Source organism: Rhinoderma darwinii, chromosome 1, assembly GCF_050947455.1.
Source record: "Rhinoderma darwinii isolate aRhiDar2 chromosome 1, aRhiDar2.hap1, whole genome shotgun sequence".
Lineage (NCBI taxonomy): Eukaryota > Metazoa > Chordata > Amphibia > Anura > Rhinodermatidae > Rhinoderma > Rhinoderma darwinii.
In genome coordinates, this window is record NC_134687.1 from 207,926,276 (window position 1) to 207,951,056 (window position 24,781).

Sequence of the window (24,781 nt, forward strand, 5' to 3'; positions counted from 1 at the left end):
CTACTAACTGTCACGACCTAGGGGTATGTGGACCCACTAGGCCGCTCCGCCGTAGTGGAGAGGCAGCTGACCAACTCACAGTCTACGCACAAAGTCTATGGTAGGAGTGTATCACATGGGTACCTGGGATAGTCTGGATGGCGGCAAGGGCTCTGGCACAAATGGGGCTGGAGGTGGTGGCTTGCGCCAGACATGGCGGATGGTATTTAGAATTACAGACGACAGCCGGGACCACGCGCACACCTTACCAGTGAGAGCAGGACCAGCCGGCCGTGAGGGCTGGTGTCTCCTAGGAGAGAGGCGCCGTCAGGAAAACAACGGGCTGTGGTCGTGGGCGCCGCCAGGGAAGGAACTGCAGCGGTCCGCGACCACGGCCGTGACACTAACCAGTCATTTCTAATTCCCTGAAATGGCATCCTACCCCGATGCACATTTCAGCAAGTGCCTTCGTCTGGGGGTGGCGTCCTACACAAACTATTTATGGGGCCATTGACCAATCATGTATCTCTTACTCCATATGTCCCAATTTCTTAATTACCTCAATCCAATAGCGGCATCATGCCTCACTTCTATGTGGTATACCTGCACATGAGAACAGCATCAAGCCTCACGTGATGCGTTCACATGCATACTACGTCATTACATCAACAGGACAATTCCTGCGGATAAAACGGATCTGCTGAACTGAGGAAGATTATTTCAATCAAGCCAGTGAATTGGAGACTCTATTTCTACAGCATGGATATAGTAGATGATGCATAAGAAAGGCAAAGAAAAGAGCTCACGAAACAGAGAATAAGACTTCTGCAAACTGTGGGTAGAAAGGTACAAATTAACCAGGTACGAATTATCACACCATATCATTCCCAATGGGAACAGATTAAGGAGTGTATAGAAAGCTATTGGCCAATACTTAAAGCTGAATATTGAACAAAATTTTACCACACTACCCTCCGATAACATATAGTAGGGCTAGAAATTGAAAAGATCATTTGGATATAAGTTTATATACTAATACCCAATCGAGAATGATCTTTGGTTCTAAAGGACCGAGATAGGACTGTTCTCCTTGTGGACGGTGTATTACATGCCCAAATATCGAGCAATCTGGTGAGTTCTTGAACTCCGAGGGCACAAAAATATTTAATATTGTGTGGCCCATTACGTGTAAAACACGATACGTGATTTATTACGCTACGTGTCCATGTCCCATGCTCTATGTAGGCCTAACTACTCGAGAGCTAAAAGTCTGCATTAGAGAATATGTAAGGGACATCGACTCGGCTAAGGATGTACATGAAATGAAAAAACTTGCCAAACTAAAAACTATTCCTGGTCACTTTAGGCAATATCACAATTGCAACTCGAGACTATTGAAAGTAAAAGGGATTGACCATCTCCAAACCAATATAAGAGGTGATGATACCATGGAGAAACTTCTATGTCTTGAGAACAAGTAGATTTGGAGGTTAGGGACCCTGCAACCGTGTGAACTCAATGAGTCTTACGGATTTGCTTCATTTCTCTGATTGCTTAAATTGTTCATTTGTGGTTTTCCTATAATTGATTTTAATTGTAATGTTTTTTTTAATGTGATTTTAATATAATTTATTTTCTACTCCAATGTAGGAGATGACATATGTTTACCATTGACCATGATATACAAGGAACATGTCATTTAGGCGGGATTCACACGACAGGGTTTCCCGGCCGGGTGCCGGCCGTTCATAAATCGGCCGGCACCCGGCTGCATTAGGAATAATAGACCCATAATGGGGCTATTCACACGACCGATTTTTTGACGGGCCAGGAAAACCGGCCGTCAAAAAATGGGACATGCCCTATTTTCGGCCGGGTACCCGGCCGCCCGGCTCCCATAGAAGTCTATGGGGCCGGGTAATACACTGCCATCACCGGAATGTGTCCCGAGTGATGGCCGGGTCTACCGTCGCTCGCGCACTCTCTCCTCCTCCTCACAGCGCAGAGTGCATGTGAGGAGGAGGAGTTGATGCCATTCGGACGAATGGCTACACTGGAGATACTGTGTGGCAGGACCGGGGTGTACAGCAGGTGGAAGGGAGCGCTGCACTGGCTCCCTTCCCCTGCTTGTTACGGTTCCCGACCGCTGGCTGTGTTTTTACGGCCAGCGGTCAGGGTCCTTAAAACCCGAGCCATAGACTTTTTACGGCTCGGGTTTTAACTTGCTGCCCGCGCGATCGGGCAGCTGAATGTCGGGTCTCCGGCTGTCAGTGACTGCCGGGGACCCTGAGGAGAAGATAGAAGCAGCTTTCAACAGCTTCTGTCTTCTCCGATGTCTCTTTACACAGCGCTCAATGAACGCTGTGTATAGGAATAGAGACAGCAGCAGCCGTGCTGTCTCTATTCCTCCCGGTGATCATGTGACTGGTCACATGATCGCCAGGTGCCGTTACTGACAGACTGCTGCTGGGTCTTACTAGACACAGCACAGCCCAGCCCAGTTAGTGACAATCGTCACTATGAGAGGGCTGATTTCCCCTGTAACTGGGGCTGCTGTGCAGCTCCAGTTACAGTGGAAAAACATGGTGTAAAAGAAAGAAAAAAAATATTAAAAGTTCCAAAAAGGTATTTTTTGACCTTTGAGGGACAGACCATAATAATAAAAAAATAAAAGTAAAGTAAAGTGCAAAAAATTAATCCGATTAAAAAACAGTCAGGGAAAAAAACGGATGCAAATCGGGTCCAAATCGGGCGGTAAAAACGGCAACACGGCCCGCAACGGAATCGGAACGGATGCAAACCGGATACAAACCGGGCGGGAAAATCGGCCAAAATCGTCCGATTTTCCCGGCCGACACTCGGACCCTGTCGTGTGAATGAGGCCTTAGGAAATATCCCTGCACTACTAAATTTATTTTCCATATTACAGAATTCTATCAACATTGTTGTTTTATTTTTTAATTGATATTATGCCTACACCATTTTCTGACATTTATCTGAATATATATATTTTTTCTGTGTTCGGATTTTCATCATATGTATATGTATATGTATATGTATATATATATATATATATATATATATATATATATATATATATATATAGTAATAGAAAGAAGCAGCACTCAAAGATAAATTCCAGAATGGATATGGGTGCCCAGCAGGTAGTCCTGATCCAAGGACTGCAAAATGTATATAGAAAGAAATCCCGCAGCAGTCCGGTATGGCAAATAAAGGTGATTTATTTCAAACAACAAACAGGATGCAATGTTTCTGTCCAACCAGGGGTCTCAAACTCGGCCGGGTAAGTGAGCCACATATAGAAAAAATGGGAAGTTCACGGGCCGCATTACTTTCAAATTTGATAGAATACAAAATTATTGTTAATCAGTTAGTTATTTGAGCTACTATAACACTATATTACTATAATACTACATTACTATATTACTACAATACTACATTACTATAATACTAATACTACATTACTATAATAATACCGCTAGGTTTAAAATTTGAGATATTTCTCCACGTGCTTATTTCAACAATCCAGTTTTCCAGTTTAAGTGTCGCTAAATGCAGTCCGGCGGCTCAGTTGGCAGTGTTTGGCAGACACACATGTCAAGATTGGGCAGCCCCTTTTTAGATAGTGCCACAGTGCCCTCGGTGGATGCTGCCGCAGTGCCCTCTGTGGATGCTGCAGCAGTGCCCTCTGTAGATACTGCCGCAGAGTCCTTTGTAGATGCTGCCACAGTGCCCTCTGTAGATAATGCCACAGTGCCCTCTGTAGATAATGCAACAGACCCCTAGATAATGCCACAGTGCCCTCTGTAGATAATGCCACAGTGCCCTCTGTAGATAATGCAACACATCCCTATATAATGCCACAGTGCCCTCTGTAGATGCTGCCACAGTGTCCTCTGTAGATGCTGCCACAGTGCCCTCTGTAGATGCTGCCACAGTGCCTTCCATAGATGCTGCCACAGTGCCCTTCGCAGATGCTGCCACAGTGCCCTACGCAGATGCTGCCCAGAGGTGGAGTCCCAGAGCAGAGCCGCTTCTAGCACGCTGCCTGGGATTCCAGCTCTGCTCCTGACATCACTGTCCATATATGGACAGAGATGTCAGGGACAACCCCAGAGCTGGAGTCCCGGGCAGAGCGCTAGTAGGCTCTTCCTGGGACTCCAGCTGTGCTCCTGACATCACTGGGACTCCTGCTCTGGGGAAGCCCCTGACATCGTATGGACAGTGATGTCAGAGGCTTCCCCAGAGTCCCAGAGCAGAACCTATACTAGCGCTCTGCTCGGGATTCCGGCTCTGGGGATGTCCCAGACATCGTGTGTCCAAACATGGACACTGATGTCAGGGAATTCTACAGAGTTCCGGAGCAGAGCCGATACTAGCGCTCTGCCCAGGTCTCCGCTCTGGGGAAGACCCTGACACACTGTCCATATATATGGACAGTGATGTCAGGGAATTCCACAGAGTCCCGGAGCAGAGCCTATACTAGCGCTCTGCCTGGGACTCTGCTCTGGGGAAGACCCTGACACAGTCCAAATATGGACAGTGAGGTCAGGGAATTCCACAGAGTCCCGGAGCAGAGCCTATACTAGCGCTCTGCCCGGGACTCCGCTCTGGGGAAGACCCTGACAAACTGTCCATATATGGACAGTGCTGTCAGGGAATTCCACAGAGTCCCGGAGCAGAGCCTATACTAGCGCTCTGCACGGGACTCCGGCTCTCGGGAAGCCCCAGACATCGCTGTTCATATGTGGACAGCGATGTCAGGGAATTCCTGAGTCTCGGAGCAGAGCCTATACTAGCAGCTCTGTGTCCCGCGGGCCGCAGATGACAGCCCCAAGGGCCGCATGCGGCCCGCGGGCTTGAGACTCCTGATGTATACCATTCCATCTCAATGAATTAGAATATCATCAAAAAGTTAATTTATTTCAGTAATTCAATTCAAAAAGTGAAACTCCTATATTATATAGATTCATTGCACACAGAGTGATCTATTTCCAGCATTTTTTTAATTTTAATATTGATGATTATGGCTAAGGGTATGTTCACACGGCAACGCAAAATATGTCTGAATTTCCAGAGATGTTTTCAGGAGAAAACAGCTCCAGAATTTCAGACGATTTTACAAGTGATTGCGTTTTTCACGGTGTCTTTTACGGACGTAATTGGAGCTGGTTGTCATTGGAGTCAATGAAAAACGGCTCCAATTACGTCCCAAGAAGTGTCCTGCACTTCTTCGACGCGGCCGTAATTTTACGCGCCGTCTTTTGACAGTGACGCCTAAAATGAGAACTCGTCTGCACAGAACATCGTAAGACCCATTGCAAGCAATGGGCAGATGTTTGCCGACGTATTGGAGCCGTCTTTTCAGGCGTAATTCGAGGCAAAAAAAGCCTCCATTACGCCTGAAAATTGGTCGTGTGCACATACCCTTACAGTTAATGAAGACCCAAAATCTAGTGTCTCAGAAAATTAGAATATTAAATAAGCCCAATTTCAAAAATTATTTTTAATACTGAAATGTTGGCCTACTGAAAAGTATGTACAGTATATGCCCTCAATACTTGGTCGGGGCTCCCCTTGCATGAATTACTGCATAAATGCTGCGTGGCATGGAGACGATCAGCCTGTGGCACTGCTGAGGTGTTATGTTAGCCCAGGTTGTTTTGATAGATCTCATCCTCTTCTTGACAATAAATTATATAATATAATGGCTGTATCTCTTTAATTGGCCACCAAAACTGGAGAAAAGTCCTATCTCTGAGGTGCAGTGACTTACAAGATAGTAGTTAGGCTTCGTTCACAGCTGCGTCAGGGTCCTTTTCTGACGTTCCGTTGGAGCTTTCCGTTAGAATGGAACCCTGACTGAAACAAACCGAAACCATAGGTTTCCGTTTGCATCACCATTGATTTCAATGGTGACGGATCCGGTACAAATGGTTTCCGTTTGTCTCCTTTGTGCAAGAGTTCCGCCGTTATGACGGAATGAATGCCGTAGTCGACTATGGTATTGACTCTGTCAAAACGATGGAACCCTTGCACAACGGTGACAAACGGAAACCATTTGCACCGCATCCGTCTCTCAAAAGGAAACATATGGTTTCCGTTTGTTTCAGTCAGGGTTCCCTTCTGACGGAAAGCTCAGACGAAACGCCAGAACGGAGCCCTGACGCAGATGTGAACGAAGCCTAACATGGTGGAGACAGCTCAATCATGAATAATCTCTTGCATGCTGATTTCTTTTTTGCAAGGCGTAACTAGAAAATACTGGATCCATAGCAATTTTTCTAAAGTGCCCCCCAAATTACTACATGATACATACACACGCTTAATACATACATGCACACACATGCCACTACATACACACACTCCCATATAAGAACAGTTACATGACCACATATATCCATGCTCACTGTATATAATTATGAATGCTCACCACGTACATGCGCACACATAGACACATACTGCGTGCATATGAGCACCGGGGTCGTATGTAAGTGAAATGCAGACGTATCTTACTGTATGGGCGTACAGTTGCTGGGTCTGGGGCATACGGTGGCTGGTGTGTATTTACCTAAGTGCAAAATCTGTTGGGGTTCCTGTTTCTAGACAATTGCTTCTAGGACAATTACATAGTAGAAGCAAAATATTATTTGCTGTTTTTATTACTGATAGATCAAAGTTGCAACATTCGGCATGGGCTAGGGCATACAGCGGACGTTTGTAGCACGTCCTGAAATCCACACAGATTTATTCTTTAGCACATTATGGGATTTTGAAAAATCCTATTTACTTGAATAGAAGGCAGTTTCTAGTTACGGCACGTCTGAGCTTGGCTTAAAACTTCCTAAATAATAAAACTGATCCCCTCTCTGGGACCTGTTCCAAGTATGTCACTGCACAGGCGAATCTCAAAGTGCAAACTCATATTTTTGGAATAGGTTATATACATCTCTGAAGAGATAGGCAACAAATAACTGAATTGCCTGATGACCTGTTTTTCCTAATGATAAGCTGGTTACATAACTTGGATTTGTCTTCCAGCAGTGTTCCGGATCATTCCCTTGCACTATGATCCGTTGTGATGGCAGTCTTTGGAGGTAAGTTGATCCTGTAAGTGATCTGGTTCAGGGAGGGGTGTGATCTCACTGGCAGCAGCTGATCCTCTAATAAGTGGATGGGAGGAGACAGCTGGTCACTTTGCTCAGTGCATGTACTGGGTGGATCTGGTATGGTGCAAGCGGCTGCTGCTCTTCAGTCACAGAGTCCCGTACAAGGAAAGCAAGTCTCCGGATCACGCAGCAGCATGTGGCCAGTTCTGGTGTTGGGTATATTGACGGCGATTTTCGCCTGGATCTGGTACAGGGAAAGCGGAGAGGGAAAAGGACCAGAGGTTCCGGTGCAGAATGAAGAGGCGGTAGAAGCCACGACTGTGACCCCGGAGAGAGTGGAGTCCAAACACAGTCCTCTGGCTGCACTCCGGGAGTCCAAGCTCAATGCAGCTGGTCCTGAAACGTATAACCCTCCTTCAAGCGAGCAAGAGGTTCCCTGCCGGGAAATGCAAGGAAATGGGGTTGTAAAGACAGAAGTTTACCAAGCGGAGAAAGAACAGCAGCCGAAAGACAAAGCAGGACCGTCTGATGTGGAACGTCCTGAAGACGTACAAAGCGATGCAGCTCCTGTTCCTCTAAACGTGCACGTGCTGGCCAATGTAGTAGATCCGCTCACCGAAGTCCCAACAAAAGGGGAGCTACGAGGCGATGTACAGGAGCAAAAAAACCATGTCCCAATGAAAGAGAAGCTACGTGGCAACCTAAAGGCGCACTCTACAGCTGTCCCAAAGACCGAGGACTCACAGGCGGACATAGAGGAACACTCTACAGCTCTCCCAAAGACCGAGGACTCACAGGCTGACATAGAGGAACACTCTACAGCTCTCCCAAAGACCGAGGACTCACAGGCTGACATAGAGGAACACTCTACAGCTCTCCCAAAGACCGAGGGCTCACAGGCTGACATGGAGGAGCTCACTACAGATGTCCCAAAGACAGAGGGCTCACAGGCTGACATGGAGGAGCTCCCTACAGATGTCCCAAAGACACAGGATCCTAAAGCCAATGGACATGAGCACCCTCAAGGTAATGTAGATCGAGCAGTGGTTCAGGCCAATGGAGAAGTGATACTTCCTACACTAATAACAGAGAAACCTGGGGCTCTGAAACTATTAGATGACTCCAGCCATGCAAGCATGACCGAGCATGAGGATAGACCGGGTAAAGAATGTCTGCCACCAGTTAATGTCAATCAGAATGGTGTCACTGAAAATGGAGAAGCGAATGGAGCAAATCAAGCAGCAGAAGATGCAACAGGTGGGTTGTAATTATGTTTTACTATATTTTGTATTTGAAAATAGACAGAAATTGAGGACTGCTGCACCCTAGAGGTGCTGATTTTCCTCAGATCCAAGGAAGAGGGGATGGAAATGTGTTTTTAATTATTTTTATTTTTTTTCCTTACGGCTTTTAAAGTGCTATATTATATTGAAGTACGCACTTAAATGGGTCTGAGCAGCTGTACTGGGCACTGCCACACTCGTATGGTACTGTGCCTTTATTAGACACCATGGCAAGCAATCGGTGCGCTGCAGTTGCATTGACGGCTTGAGAGGGGAATAGTGTCAGTTACAACTCCCAGCATACCTGTCCCGGGCGGCCGGTGGTATGTCCCAGTCTCAAATGTATCTGTGCCCTCAGCCGTCAGCTCCCTGCTTCAGCATTCAACTATGGAGTCCTGGGCCAGAGCAGTGCAAGCTCTCTGGCCAGGGACTACTGTCTTGGAAAAGCTGTTGATGTCCCTGTCCATATTCCGCTCCTAGAGGGAGCCCCTGATGTCACTCTCCATGAGCGGAATTCAAGGCCACAGCGTGGGCGATGCTGTAGCTTGGGAGTCCTAGAGGGAGCCTCAATGGTGCGACCTATAGTGGAGGTTAGCGCTTTCTACAGGCAGGGTGGCGATATATTCAAGGCACGATCTACATGGGCACTGTGGCATTATTTGGACACCATCTATGTGGGCACTCTTCAGGGGTATTGTGGTACTATGGGACATTATACTGTAAGCGGAAATGTGTGTGGGCATTATAGTGTGTGGGGGCAGCTATGGCAAAAAATGCTGTATAGGGACAGCTGTGGGGCATTGTGTTGGCTTTATACTCTATGGGGGCATTGTACTGTGCGGGGTCAGCTATTACGCATTATACTGTGTGTGAGGCACTATGGGGTATTATACGGTGTTGGGGAGGGTTCTATGGGGTATTATACTGTGGGAAGGCATTATGGGAGCATGATACTGTGGGTGGGGTTTGGGCAGGGCTAGAGGCATGGCTTAAAGGAAAATATTTACAACCCTACATGCGCCGCATCGGTTGTCCCTCTTTTCGATGCTTGAAAGTTGGGAGGTATGCCTGACAGCCTTGGGCTTTATTATTCCCGCCAAAGGCTGTCAGGGCTAGGGATGCACAAAACTTCGATACTGTTTCGATACAGTGCACCCTGAAATAGTTAGATAACCGTTTTTTCGTTTATTTCTATACTAAGCTGTAGCCGCACAGCTTAGTGTAGTAATACATGAATGTATGAACGGGGCTGTGGCTGTGTAATACAGCCATTGCCCTGCTCCTGAGAAGTGTGCGTGCGGTCAGCATGATGTGATGCGACCAGCGCTGCACTAATGAGCGGCGGCACTGAAGACAGAACGTGGCGGGCACACTGCAGAACACCACCATGTTCTGTCTTCAGTGCCTGCACCACCGCTCATTAGTGCAGCGCCGGCCGCATCACCTCATGCTGACTGTGCTCGCGCACTTATTATCAGGAGCGGGGCAAAGGCTGTATTGCACAACTTCAGCCCTGCCGCGGAGATCAGAGAAACCTCTCATCTCTGCCGCTAGTCCCCTGAATGCTGCGATCAAAGCTGAGCGCAGCATTCAGGGAAAAATGAGAAGGGGGAATGCCCTTTGGATCGTGTCACAGGAAATTCCTGTGACGTGATTGAACGCCATACCATAGATGTATGCCAGCACATTCAAGTTTAAAAATAAAAAAAAGTGAAAAAATAAAGTAATGTTAAATAAATTTAAAAAAACCCACACATTACAATTAAAATAAGCCTCAATACATAAAATATACGCATTTGGTATAGTCGCGACCGTAATAACACATTTATAGCGTCATTCATGTTTGTGCTGTTATAAAATAAAAAAACTGCTTTCTTTCACATATTAATGGGAGGCACGAGCGGTTATGAATTTTAAACCTCCGTTTGCCTCCCATTAATGGTAATTAACCCCATAGTGTACCTCACACATTAACCCAATGTTGTCCATTATGACTTAGGAACATGATGGGGTTAATTAATATTCATGTGAGGCACATGGAGGTTCAAAATTCATCAGAAAACCGACCTTTTTTTTTTTTTTTATTGTTGCCAAAAGTAGCGTTTTGTTATAGAATATTGTAATACTACACGAAGTATCGGTATCTAAGTGAAAATTCTGGTATCGTGACATCCCTAGTCAAGGCATACTGGGGATTGTAGTTGCACAACAGGCATGCCAAAGGTTGCTGACCCCTGCAATTGGCTGATGCTATTCTGCAGAGATCTATCACTTTCAGCACTCCTCTCGTCACAGGCAGGATTAGGGTATGTTCACACACAGAGTCAAAAACTTCTCAAAATACGGATCTGGTTTCAAGAGAAAACAGCTCCTGATTTTCAGACGTCTTTTGTGCCACTCGCGATTTTCGCAGCGTTTTTTGGAGCTTTTATCAATAGTCTATGGAAATCTGCTCCAAAAAACGTCCCAAGAAGTGTCCTGCACTTCTTTTTCGCGGCCGTTTTTTTACGCGTGAAATACGCTCCGTCGGAACAGAACGCCGTTTTCCCATTAAAATCAATGGGCAGATGTTTGGAGGCGTTTTGCTTCCGATTTTACGGCCCAAAAAACTTCCGAAAATAGGTTGTGTGAACATACCCTCACAATGAAATATTAATACCCCTATTTTAAAGATGGAAGCAGGCAACACTGGATCAGTTTACAGTAGATGATGGGGGGGGGACGACGACGACGACGATGAGACGACCGCTTTTCTCCCATCCTGCACAGTGACCGCTGTCACACTCCCATAGAAATCAATAGGTTGTTTTCTCAATTTTTCTGACTGAGATTTCTTACGTCCATAAGAAAATCTCTGAACTACTGTTAACAGCCCAGAGCAGCAGCTCAGGCACAATGGCTGCCCCTATAATCATGTACAAAAAAAAAACGTTTATGACCTATATTTTGTTATACTAATAAAACAAATCTTAAAGTCTTTAATAATATCTACTTCATTATGGTAAAAAGGGGTTTTCCGGTGGGCTATCCCAGGGGTCTCAAGCTCGTCCGGGTAAGTGGGCCGCACATAGAAAAAAATGTGAAGTTGATGGGCCGCATTACTTTCAAACTTGATACAGTACAAAATTATTAATCAATTAGTTATTTGAACTACTATAACAATACTACTATATTACTATAATAATACTACATTACTATAATAGCACTAGGTTTAAACTTAACAGGTATTTAAGAGTTTACTCCACGTGCTTATTTTAACAATCCAGTTTGTGTCGCTAAATGTAGTCTGGCTGCTCAGTTGGCAGCATTTGGGAGACACAAGAATATGAAGATGGTGCCCTCTGTAGATGATGCCACAGTGCCCTCTGTAGATAATACCACACACCACCTATAGAGTGTGCACCGCACTCACACCCCTGTAGATGGCTCCTTTGCGGCTCCCTCTATGAGTGGAAACCCTAGGCAGAGCATTGCCGACACTTAGGCCGGAAATTCCTCTGCTGGCGGAGCCCCTGATTTCACTTTCCATAGACAGTGAGGTCGGGATCCTCCTGGACTGAAATGTGATGTCAGGGGCAACCCCAGAGCTGGCGCCGCAGAGCGCTAGTATAGGCTCTGCTCTGGAACTCTGTTGTCCCTGACATCACTGTCCATATATGGACAGTGATGTCGGGGGCAACCCCAGTGCCGGCGTCCCGGGCAGAGTGCTTCTAGTGCTCTGCCTGGGACTCCAGCCTTGCTCCTCACATCACTGTCCATATATGGACAGTGATGTCAGGGGCTTCCTCAGAGCAGGAGTCTTGGAGCAGAGCGCTAGTATAAGTCGGGGGCTTCGTCATCTGCCAGCGGATTAGTCCTTTTGGCCTGCTGTGTCCTCTCCCGAGGGTGCCCCGCGGGCCGCAGATGACATCTTCAGGTGGCCGGATGCGTGCCGCGTATCCGAGACCCCTGGTCTATCCTCAGCATATACCATTAACCCCCTCAGGACGCAGCCTGTTTTGGCTTTGTGGCACAAACTATTTTTTTTTTTTGTAATTTTATTTTATTTTTTTCAAATCTGACATGTCACTTTATGTGGTAATAACTTGAATGCTTTTAGCTATCCAAGCGATTCTGAGATTTTCTCATGACGACATATTGTATTTTATGATAGTGGAAAAATTTGGTCGCTTAAATTCAATATTGGTGAAACACGAATTTAGAGAAATGTTTAAAAATTTGCATTTTTCTAAATTTTAATGTATCTGCTTGTAAAACAAATAGTAATACCACAAAATAGTCACTAGTTAACATTTCCCATATGTCTACTTTATGTTGGCATAGTTTTTTTGAACGTCCTTTTATTTTTCTAGGACGTTACAAGGCTTAGAACTTTAGCAGCAATTTCTCAAATTTTCAAGAAAATTTCAATGGGCTATTTTTACAGGTACCAGTTTAGTTCTGAAGTGGTTTTGAGGGCTGTATATATTAGAATCCCCCAATAAATCACCCCATTTTAAAAACTGCACCCCTCAAAGTATTCAAAACCGCATTCAGAAAGTTTCTTAACCTTTTAGGTGTTTCACAGGAAATAAAGCAAAGTAGAGGAGAAATGTAAAATTTTTTATTTTTTTTGCCAAAATGCAATTGTAATTTTTTTTCCTTTTTTTTATTTTATTTTTTATTTTTTTTCTCCTGTGACCGTTTTACCAGAGAAATGTAACTCCAATATTTATTGCCCAGTTTCTGCAGTTTTTAGAAATACCCCACATGTGGCCCTAGTGTGCTAATGGACTGAAACACAGGCCTCTGAAAGAAAGGAGCACCTAGTGGATTTTGGGGCCTCCTTTTTTATTAGAATATAGTTTAGGCACCATGTCAGGTTTGTAGAGGTCTTGTGGTGCCAAAACAGTGGAAACCCCCGAAGGGCGGATTTACACGAGCGCGTGCGTTTTGCGTGCGCAAAAGGAACGTTACAGCTCCGTGTGGCATCACATAGGATGCACGACTGCGTGATTTTCGCGCAGCCGCCATCATTATGACACTCTGTTTGGATGTTTGTAAACAGAAAAGCACGTGGTGCTTTTCTGTTTGCAAACATACTTTTGACTGCTGTTGTGCGAATCACGCGTGTCCCACGGAAGTGCTTCCGTGTGGTGCATGTGATTTTCACGCACCCATTGACTTCAATGGGTGCGTGATGCACGAAAAAACGCAGAAATATAGGTCCTGTCGTGAGTTTTACGCAGTGGACTCACGCTGCGTAAAAATCAAGGACTGTCTGCACGGCCCCATAGACTAATATAGGTCCATGCGAGGCGCGTGAAAATCACGCGCGTTGCACGGACGTATATCACGTTCGTATAAATCAGCCCTAATAGTGACCCAGTTTTGGAGACTACACCCCTCAAGGAATTCATCTAGGGGTAAAGTTAGCATCTTGACCCCACAGTTATATCTATTGGAGTTAGCCTGTGAAAATGAACATCAACTTTTTTTTTTTCTTTTTTTTTTTTAAAACATAGAAATGTTTAATTTTTGCAAGGAATAAAGGAAAGAGAATCCCAACATTTGTAAAGCAATTCCTCCTGATTACGGCAATATGCCATATGTGGTAATAAACTGCTGTTTGGACCCACAGCAGGGCGGCTTAGAAGGGAAGAAGCAATATTTTGCTTTTGGAGCTCAGATTTTGCTGGAATGGTTTTTGGGTTTCATGTGGCATTTGCAAAGCCCGTGAGACCAAAATAGTGGAAACACCCCAAAAGTGACCCCATTTGGGAAACTATACCCCTATACAGATTCCTTATGGGTGTAGTGAGCATTTAGACCCCCATATGTCTTTTGTAAAATTTATTGGAATTACGCCGTGAAAATGAATAGCAAAATATTTTTTTTTCCACTAAAATGTTTAATTTTTTCATTTTCACAAAGGGTAAGAGGAAAAAGCACATTTGTAAGGCAATTTCTCCCGAGTATGGCCATACCCCACATGTGGCCATAAATATTTTTCATTATAAATTAATTCACCCTTTCAGGACTGATCTATTTTCTGCTTTTTAGTTTTGGTTTTGTCCTCCCCGCTTTCCAAGTGCCTTTTTTTTTTTTTTCCCCATCAATAGTGGTGTAAGGGCTTATTTTTTTGCGGGAGGAGTTGTAGTTTCTATTGACGTCATTTAGAGAACCATTTAAAGAGGCTCTGTCACCACATGTGATCGGCGCTGTAATGTAGATTACAGCAGTTTCTTTTTATTTTATTTAGAAAAACTATCTGTTTTCACAAAGTTATGAGCGATTTTAGCTTTATGCAAATGACTTTCTTAATAGACAACTGGGCATGTTATTACTTTTGACCAAGTGGACGACGCTGACCAATCAGCATCATACACTTCTCCCCATTCATTTACTCTACACATAGTGATTCTGCGTCGTTCACTATGTGCATGACATACTCGCACATTAACATTACTGAAGTGTCTCGACAGTGAATAGACATCACCTCCAGCCAGGACAGGATGTCTAGTCACAATCCCGACACTTCGGTAACGTGTGTGTGTGTGACTTACTCACACATCACATCGAGATCACGCTGTGCTGTCATTTACAGCGAGATCTCGCGAGATTACGCTTGCTGTGCTGTAAGTCCCACAAACGTTACCGACGTGTCGGGCTTGTCAATAGACATCTCATCCTAGCTGGATGCGATGTCTATTCACTGTCAGGACACTTCAGTAACGTTAATGTGGGTGTATGTGGCTGCACATAGTGAACAACGAAGGATCACTCTGTACAATGAATGGGGGAAGTGTATGACGCTGATTGGTCACCGATTGGTCAGCGTCATACACTTCTCTCCACAACGCCACTTGGTCAAATATAAAAACACGCCCAGTTGTCTATTAAGAAAGTCATTAGCATAAAGCTAAAATCGCTCCTTACTTGGTGAAAATAGATAGTTTTTTTCTAAATAAAAAACACTGCTGTAATCTACATTACGGCGCCAATCACATTATGTACAAGATAGGGCACTTATAATGTTGACAGAGCCTCTTTAATGTACTTGGAAACTGAAAATAAAAATCTTTGCAGGATGAAATTGTGAAAAACTGCGATTCCTCTTCTCTTTTTCTTTTTCTTTTTTTTTTCTCCCGACTCAAAACAGTGATACCAAATTATTTTTATATATATATATATATATATATATATATATATATATATATATATATATATTTTTTTTTAATATTTTACTACTTTTACAAAGTAAAAACCATTTGTTTAAAAAAATAAAAAAAAAATGGTTTTGTTTCACCACCTTCCGAGAGCCATAACTTTCTTTTTTGGTAGATTGAGCGGTGAGGGCTTATTTTTTGTGTTATAAGCTGTCATTTTTATTGTTGCTATTTTGGGGTACACTCTTTTTTTTACTTTTTTTGTTTGTTTTGGGAGAGGTGGTGACCAAAAAAAATAGTGATTCTGGCATGGCTTTTTTTTTTTTTGGACTTCGAAGACTTGCAGCACTGATTGCTGTTAGAATACATTACACTACCTAGGTCAGTTTGACACTGATGTAATAGGAAGCCTATGAGGACCAGCCGGAGGCCTGTCCTCACAATGGCCTCCGGGTCTGCCATGTACGGAAGCCTGTCTGGCCTCCGGTAACCATGCAAGCCATCAGCAGACCATGGGGGATGCCGATGTGCTACAAACCCCCTAAATGCGGCGATCTTAATCGATTGCATCTAAGGGGTTAATTGCTGATATCAGCGGCGATGGGTCACTGATCGGCAACAGGGAGAGCAGGGCAGACACCATGCATAGTTAACCGCCGCTGCAGTGTAGCGCCACGTGGTTAACTGTTAAAGCCCAGATGTAACTGCAGGTCAAGGTGCAGAATGTAACTGCTTTTCTGGGCGTGCAGTTACGTCAAGGTGCCGGAAGGGTTTGATGCCCTATCTCCTAACTAATCTAATAGGTGCTATAATGCTGATAACTACAGTGATCTATATATATATATATATATATATAATTTTTTATTTTTTTTTCCCCCCCTCAAAGGTTATTTGCAAAACGGAGCATTTTTCTAAATATGATAATTTGGCTATACTTGCCAAATAGGAGGTGACTCTTTTCACTCTGGGCAGTGTAATGTTTTCTATATGACGCTGTCCAATCCGCATGCAGAATCTCCCCCTTCCCTGCCCAGCAACGTAGTGTGATCATATAGTACACCGCTTCCATTCCAGGCTGTCTTCAACTGGTGATATCCAGTTGTTTTACAGCTAGAACTATGATCCTGTGTCATATGAAAGATTGGGTGATCAAATGTTTTCGCCCTTAAGCACTTTCGCGATTCTGTTTTTTAACAATCGTAGAATCTATTCTTTAGTGGCGCTGAGCTGCAAGGGGAGGCTCCGCCTCGTCACTTCCTGGTCTGCCCCACTCCCTCTGCTTCCCCATTGAACTGCTGTACTGAACAAAATGATACGGTACAGAACAGTAGTTCAGTGGGGAAGCAGGGACTCCTAGTACATAGCCACGCCGCCCTTCAGATACCGCCCCGCTGTAGATGGCACCTGCTTGCAGATCGCACCACTCCCCCCTTGTACCTTGTAGATTGCACCCCCCCTTGTAAATCACGCTGCTGTAGATAGCACCTGCTTGCAATCGCACCACCACAATCCCCCCTTCTAGATCGCACTGCTGTAGATAGCACCCGCTTGCAGATCGCACCACTATATAGATAACACCACATCCTCTTGTACCTTGTAGATCGCATACCACAACCCCCATCCCTAATAAATCGCCCCGCCGTAGCTCCCACTAGGAGCTCAATCCCCGGCCAAAGCGTCGGCAACCTCTGGCCAGGGATGCAGATGTGCTGCGATCTGCAAGGGGGCTGGGGGTGCGATCTACAAGGTGGGGTATGATCTACGTGGGGGTACTATCTGCAAGGTGGTGTGGCACTATCTACCCTGACAAATTAAATCCATTCCTCTCTCTCTCGTGTCGGAGACCGGCTGAGGTGGTGACTGGAACAGAGGGATGTTGGTGTACACAGTTCCTGAATGATTATAGATTATATATTTTTTCCAATTGTATTTATGATAAAATAAAGTATTTCCAGAGGTTAAAAGTTGGGTACAATAATTATAGCAATAGGTGTTCAATTTTCTTTATATAAATTAAATTATATCTTGGTATTACTGTTAAATAAACAGAAAAAAAAAATAATAAGAAAATAGAGATTCAAATCAAAAATAGCCCAAAGTGTTGAAGTGAAATCTAGATTTTATTTTTTGGCAAAATCACCCAGCCCTAGAATCTCGTGTTTTTGTGATGCCAGAACTGGTGTTCTAGGTGGTACACAGCTGGAGATATGGCTGTTTGAAGTGATCCCCCTTCCCTTCAGCCAGAGACTCTAGTACTGCATATTCATGCTGATAGGATGGCGTCAGAGGCTGTGAGGTAGCTCCTCCTCAGGAGTATCACTGGTGTTAATGCCCTATAGGCTCATTTGCATATTTAGAAAAAAAGCGCTTCACTTTTAAAATGTTTTGTGACACAATTTTCACTAGCATGATCAGTGTTACAGCACATATTAGATTAGCTAGGAGACAGGGCATTACTAAACTAGTGACACACCCTCTTTAAAGGGATCCTGTCATCAGCATTTTCGGTATGAAGCCTGCAATACCCTTTGAAAGTGGGTGAAAAATCATTGTTAACTAACCTATAAATAAGTTAAGTCGGCTCTGTACCTTTAGTATTCCGGTTTTCAGTAGACCCGCGCCGTATGCAAATGACCACAAGAGTCAAATCTTCACTCAAAAAGAGTCAGATTTTCCTTCCTCCGGTGTTTCAGAGTTGGCTCCGCCTCCTTGTTGTTGATTGACAGCTTCTCACACTCCACTGCACATGAAATCCCGCGCTTGCGCATTGAGACTGTAAAGTAGATGTTCTCACATTATTGGACTGCGCATGCTCGGCGCTCTGTGTGACGTCATCATATGCCGTCGGTTCCTCTTCTAATCCAGCCCCCGTCTCCTGACAGCTGAGTGAACGAAGCGAGCGGGGTGTGTACCCGCGCGGCGCATGCCCAGTTAAATATGAATGAAGCAGGGAAGGTGGTGAGGCACGCATGCGCGAGATGTGAACCGAGAGTTCGGCAATTAGGGCTGTACAGGCGGCGTACGTGGGCGGAGTCAAGATTGTACGTCACAAAGCTAAAATGAATTAGCATAAAAGGCGGTAACTTTTAATGGCTATATTTCGAGCAAGAAGAAGAACGGAGAGAAGAACACATCAATGCACTATGGACAGCAGCGGGCACTACAGGGTCAGGACGTTTTTAAAAGGTAAGATGGTGATGACAGGATCCCTTTAAGCCTTTGACGGACTCTGACACAACTTTGGTATAGATGGAGCGAACCCTCCTACCAGGGCCGGTCTGCCCATCTGGCTTTTTATTTTTTTATTTTTTTCTTCAGCACTAAATCGTAAGGTGGACAGGGCAAACCTAACTTGAGAGCACTGTTTTGTTGCAGCATGTAGGTATTCCATACCTCCCAACTTTGAAGTATCAGAGGGACAACGGACTCTGCACCCAGCAATTTTTTTTCTTTTAAGCCATGTCCCTAAACCTACTCAATCCTCGCCCATACACACCAGGTTCAGCCCACACAGTATCATGCACCCGTAGTGCCTCCCACACAGTATCATGCTCCCGTAGTGCCTCCCACACTGTACTGCCACTATAGCTGCCACCACACAGTATACTACCCCATCGTTTCCACCATGTAGTACAATGCCCATACAGAGGCCCCCATGCAGTATAATGCCCCTATAGCTTCTCCATACAGTACAATTTCCCTATACAGAATAATGCCCCCATACAGTACAATGCCTCCCTAGCTGCCCTTATACAGAATAATGCCCCCTTATCTGCCCCTAGGGCTAGTGCCCTTGTAGATAGTGCCACACCCCTTTAGATAGCACCATTGGCACTCTCTTGGAGCGGAATCCCAGTGAGCATAGGCTGGGGATTCTGCTCCTAGAGGGAAGCCCTGATGTCACTCCATATATGGACAGTGACTGAGTCAGCAACGGGTATTCCACTCGAGTAGCCACTTAAAAGTAGAGCTGTGCCCGGGGAGTCCTCGGCGAGCAGAGGAGCTCCTCCGCTCTGAATTAATTATAAAGCAGGGAGCTGATGGCTCCCTGCTTCAGAATTTGGTTGAAATGTATCTACGTCCTGAGGCTGCAGTTAGTTGACAGCGGGACATATCACCAGCCGCCCGGGGCAGTGGGACCAATTGGAAAAGAGACTGTGTGTGTCTGTGTCTCAGTCTCATGTGTGGTGTAAGTAACGGTTGTGCGTTCTATGTGTGAGTGGTGCATGTGCATTCTGTGTCCTGTCTTTGAGTCTTGCATGTGTGTCATTTGTCCTATGAGTAAGGCCACATTCACACGAATGTGTTTTTGCGGCCACGGGAGAATTGCGGCCCCATGCACACGACCGTAGTTTTTGCGGTCTTTGCACGGCCCGGGAACCCGCACCGCAGAAAGACCGGGCATGTCCTATTACGGCCGTCTTCAGCGGTCCGGGCTCATTGAAAACAATGACGGCGGCCATGTGCATGTCCTACAATTTGCGGGCGGCCCGCGGCATGGCCTAGATGGCATTAACTAGAGGCAGACCTGGGGGCCCTTATTAGGCTCCCGGCTGCCATAGAAGCCAACGGCACCCTGCGATGTTATAGCTGGTGGGGTGAGAGGGAGCCCTCTCCCTCCCTCCAAAACCCCTCAGATTCTGAGGGGTTAAACGGGTGAAATTGATACTTATTTTGATCTTGCCTGTTCGAGCAGCTACGAATTGACTGGTTAAAAGGTTGTTATCCCTATTTTTAGATGGGTTCAAGGGCTAAGCCTGATCATTTAGGCTAGTAAGTTTAAATCTACTGTAAGCGGCGAGATCATATTAAATTGTCACAAGTAACCATCATGACTTTAAAGAGGCTCTGTCACCAGATTTTTCAGCCCCTATCTGCTATTGCCTGTGATCGGCGCTGCAATGTAGATTACAGTAACGTTTTTATTTTTAAAAAACGAGCATTTTTGGCCAAGTTATGACCATTTTCGTATTTATGCAAATGAGGCTTGCAAAAGTCCAAGTGGGTGTGTTTAAAAGTAAAAGTCCAAGTGGGCGTGTATTATGTGCGTACATCGGGGCGTGTTTACTACTTTTACTAGCTGGGCGTTCTGATGAGAAGTATCATCCACTTCCCTTCAGAACGCCCAGCTTCTGGCAGTCCAGATCTGTGACGTCACTCACAGGTCCTGCATCGTGTCGGCACCAGAGGCTACAGTTGATTCTGCAGCAGCATCAGCATTTGCAGGTAAGTAGCTACATCGACTTACCTGCAAACGCAGATGCTGCTGCAGAATCAACTGTAGCCTCTGGTGCCGACACGATGCAGGACCTGTGAGTGACGTCACAGCGTGATCTCTGGAGAACACGGCTGTGTCTGCACTGCCAGAAGCTGGGCGTTGTGAAGGGAAGTGGATGATACTTCTATACACAACGCCCAGCTAGTAAAAGTAGTAAACACGCCCCGATGTACGCACATAATACACGCCCACTTGTACTTTTACTTTTCAACACGCCCAGTTGTACTTTTGCAAGCCTCATTTGCATAAATACGAAAATGGTCATAACTTGGCCAAAAATGCTCGTTTTTTAAAAATAAAAACGTTACTGTAATCTACATTGCAGCGCCTATCTGCTGCAATAGCAGATAGGGGTTGCAAAATCTGGTGACAGAGCCTCTTTAAGGCCTCATTTACATGAGCGTGATTTTCGTCCGTGCGACGCGCGTGCTTTTCACGCGGGTCGCACGGACCTATACTAGTCTTTGGGGCTGTGCAGACAGTCCGTGAGTTTTGCGCAGCGTGAGTCCACTGCGTAAAACTCACGACATGTTCTATATTTCAGCATTTTTCGTGCATCACGCACCCATTGAAGTCAATGGGTGCGTGAAAATCACGCATGTCACACGGAAGAACTTCCGTGCGTACAGCGTGATTCGCGCAACAGCTGTCAAACTCTGAATGTAAACAAAAGCACCACGTGCTTTTCTGTTTACAAACATCCAAACGGAGTGTCATGATAGCGGCTGCGCAAAAATCACGCAGCCGCGCATCATACGCTGATGACACACGGAGCTGTTAAGTGCCTTTTGTGCACACAAAACGCTGCGTTTTTGGCGTGCGCAAAACGCACACGCTCGTGTAAACCCGGCCTTAGGAAAGTCATGGTCAAACAAATTTATTTGCTATTCATGAAGTAGTAAACCGGAACCTTTAAATCTCTCTCGTAAAACTTGTATGAAATAAAAGATTGGCCTAAAGTACATTCATGATGGGTCATATTTTCAAGGACTGATTTTTAAGTGGCGTACCTCAGGGATCTGTACTGAGACTATTACTGTTTAACCAGTTTATAAATGATGCAATTTGGACTTTGTAGTACTTTCTCTGTATTAGCAGATGACATGACCCAAAGCTCTATAGTCTTGTGTACTGTACAGTTTGTCAAAATCAGATTACACATTCTACTCGGATTAGAGGAAACAAATCTACCAAAAGTGAATAGAAAATCCAATACAAATTGTAATTCCATACCTGTAGTTTATGGCAAGTAACCGGATAAGTTAAAATTTCTTTACTTCGGAAGTGTACATCCATAGTGAGTTGGCTAACCAGGCACTAACTTGTTTGTGTTGTTTCCATCCTGGTATAAGGAGTATTTTGCGGCTCTGCCCTATTCACTTGGTGGGGAATTAACCTGTGCTGCAATACCAGACTATGCATGGACGTTTGTGTTTAGTAAGCATGTTGACTATCAATGCAGCAAACTGGCTAGAAGCTATAACTTTTATTAGTAATAACCACCAAATACATTTTTTCACTTTTTTTTTGTAAATCCACCATCTTAGATCATGGGTTAGAAATTGCTATTTTTTTTTTTTTTCCCTTTTTATATTTACTATATATAGTAAGAATGCAGTGGTGTGTTTTATGGTTTATTGTATTTGGTATGCTGAACATCTATAGCTTAAGTATCATTCTCATGATGTTTGTTTTGTCCCCTAGGTTGTCCATTGAAGAATGTATTTATCAATGCATCAAGTGATGATGGTAACATTGTTCCCAATCCGTTTATGCAAGAGGAGTCTGCTGGTTCACTTGATAATGCTAATGTTTTTGCTATCCATTTAAACGAATCCACTCGAGGAGAAATATCAGATGTCCAAAAATTAGGAACTGGTCTGGAAAATTCAGCAGTGGATAAATGCAATTCAATGCCACTTTTGTCCAACCAGGAAAAAGAGATGTCTGGTCTCAAAGTTTCAAACCCAAATGAGAAGACCTCTTTAGACAATCTGTCGGAGTCAAATATTCATGAAATTGACCATCAGAAGACAAAAAAGGTTGCTACTATTCAGCCAATGCCTCAAAATGTAAATTTTGTCTTCAAAGTTCATTACATCACAAACTCTGACTCACAATTTATTGCAGTCACCGGAGATCATGAGAATTTTGGTAAATGGGGGTCGTATGTCCCTCTGACCTCTCGCAATGGTGACTTTTGGTCACGTTCCATCACATTGCCTGCAGACACCAATGTGGCATGGAAACTTGTAATGGTTGAAAATGGAAAGATTAAACGCTGGGAAGAATGTAACAATAGGTTTTTGAAGATTGCACATGAAGATATTGAAACTCAACTGTGTTGGGGCTACCCTTAATAAACCGGACATCAGAAGGAACCATTGTGCTTCGTATGTAGAGCTTATACCTAGTCCCCTGACTGCTTAAAGAGGCTCTGTCACCAGATTTTGCAACCCCTATCTGCTATTGCAGCAGATCGGCGCTGCAATGTAGATTACAGTAACGTTTTTATTTTTAAAAAACGAGCATTTTTGGCCAAGTTATGACCATTTTCGTATTTATGCAAATGAGGCTTGCAAAAGTACAACTGGGCGTGTTGAAAAGTAAAAGTACAACTGGGCGTGTATTATGTGCGTACATCGGGGCGTGTTTACTACTTTTACTAGCTGGGCGCTCTGAAGAGAAGTATCATCCACTTCTCTTCAGAACGCCCAGCTTCTGGCAGTGCAGATCTGTGACGTCACTCACAGGTCCTGCATCGTGTCGGCACCAGAGGCTACAGATTATTCTGCAGCAGCATCGGCGTTTGCAGGTAAGTCGATGTAGCTACTTACCTGCTGATGCTGCTGCAGAATCAACTGTAGCCTCTGGTGCCGACACGATGCAGGACCTGTGAGTGACGTCACAGATCTGCACTGCCAGAAGCTGGGTGTTCTGAAGAGAAGTGGATGATACTTCTCATCAGAACGCCCAGCTAGTAAAAGTAGTAAACACGCCCCGATGTACGCACATAATACACGCCCAGTTGTACTTTTACTTTTCAACACGCCCAGTTGTACTTTTGCAAGCCTCATTTGCATAAATACGAAAATGGTCATAACTTGGCCAAAAATGCTCGTTTTTTAAAAATAAAAACGTTACTGTAATCTACATTGCAGCGCCGATCTGCTGCAATAGCAGATAGGGGTTGCAAAATCTGGTGACAGAGCCTCTTTAAAGTCTCAGAAGAAATAACATTTATATTTTATCTATTAAACAGTCTGTCTGTGCAGCTTAATGATTACACAGCATTGTCTAGTTATTGAAACCTTGTGGACATATCAAATAAACTTTTTGCCTACATTTTAGAAGTTCTATTTTAGCCTGCAGTCAGCCTTGGACAAAGATTACTAACTTATTGCATAAAATAGCGTATTTTGTTTCTACAAAATTGATCTCCGCATAAATTTAGTATTAGTTTTGTCTGTGAAATAAGACCTAGCCTTTTAATTAACAGTTTGATATTGTGTACAAAAAACTTGTGATATTTTGTTCAGTGTCTCTGCAACCATAGGAGGCAAAGTAATGGAAGTTGTCACATAATTAACGTAGTAATAAAATGAGATTTAAAAAAAAGTAAACCTTGAATGTTTGTGTGATTGGTAAATTATTTAGTATACTTGTTACACATGGCACTGTTATATAGCGCGTGCGCACACACAGTGCACGAACGCTTGGTTCCCACAGGTCCGATATGCAGTGTAAAAAGTGCACAGCGTTTCTGACCTGCAACCTGCACCACCCACATTGTGGTGCAGTTTTTCAAATGGAAGTTCTGCTGCAGAAAGCAGCGCTGTGGAAAAATAGCTGCTCATACTTACCCCCTCCTTCTCTGCGCATTGTCCCGCCTGCAGGAACGGACGCGTTCTGTGCAAGTAAGGTTTTATATATAATTTTTATTTTTGTTTCCCTCACATTTGT

The 24,781-nt window shown here is 44.5% G+C and overlaps 1 protein-coding gene across 2 annotated transcripts; it reads left to right on the forward strand.

The window, feature by feature from the left end:
• The first annotated feature begins 7,190 nt into the window (after positions 1-7,190).
• Positions 7,191-23,273, forward strand: STBD1 (starch binding domain 1). Of its 2 annotated transcripts, none has more exons than XM_075849826.1 (2): positions 7,191-8,366; positions 22,523-23,273. In XM_075849826.1, the coding sequence occupies exons 1-2, from the start codon at positions 7,229-7,231 to the stop codon at positions 23,176-23,178; spliced, it is 1,794 nt and encodes a 597-aa protein (XP_075705941.1). In that variant the 5' UTR covers positions 7,191-7,228; the 3' UTR covers positions 23,179-23,273. The 2 variants fall into 2 exon arrangements, with proteins under 2 accessions (XP_075705941.1, XP_075705942.1); XM_075849827.1 differs by having other exon boundaries at positions 7,191-8,135.
• The last annotated feature ends 1,508 nt before the right edge of the window (positions 23,274-24,781 follow it).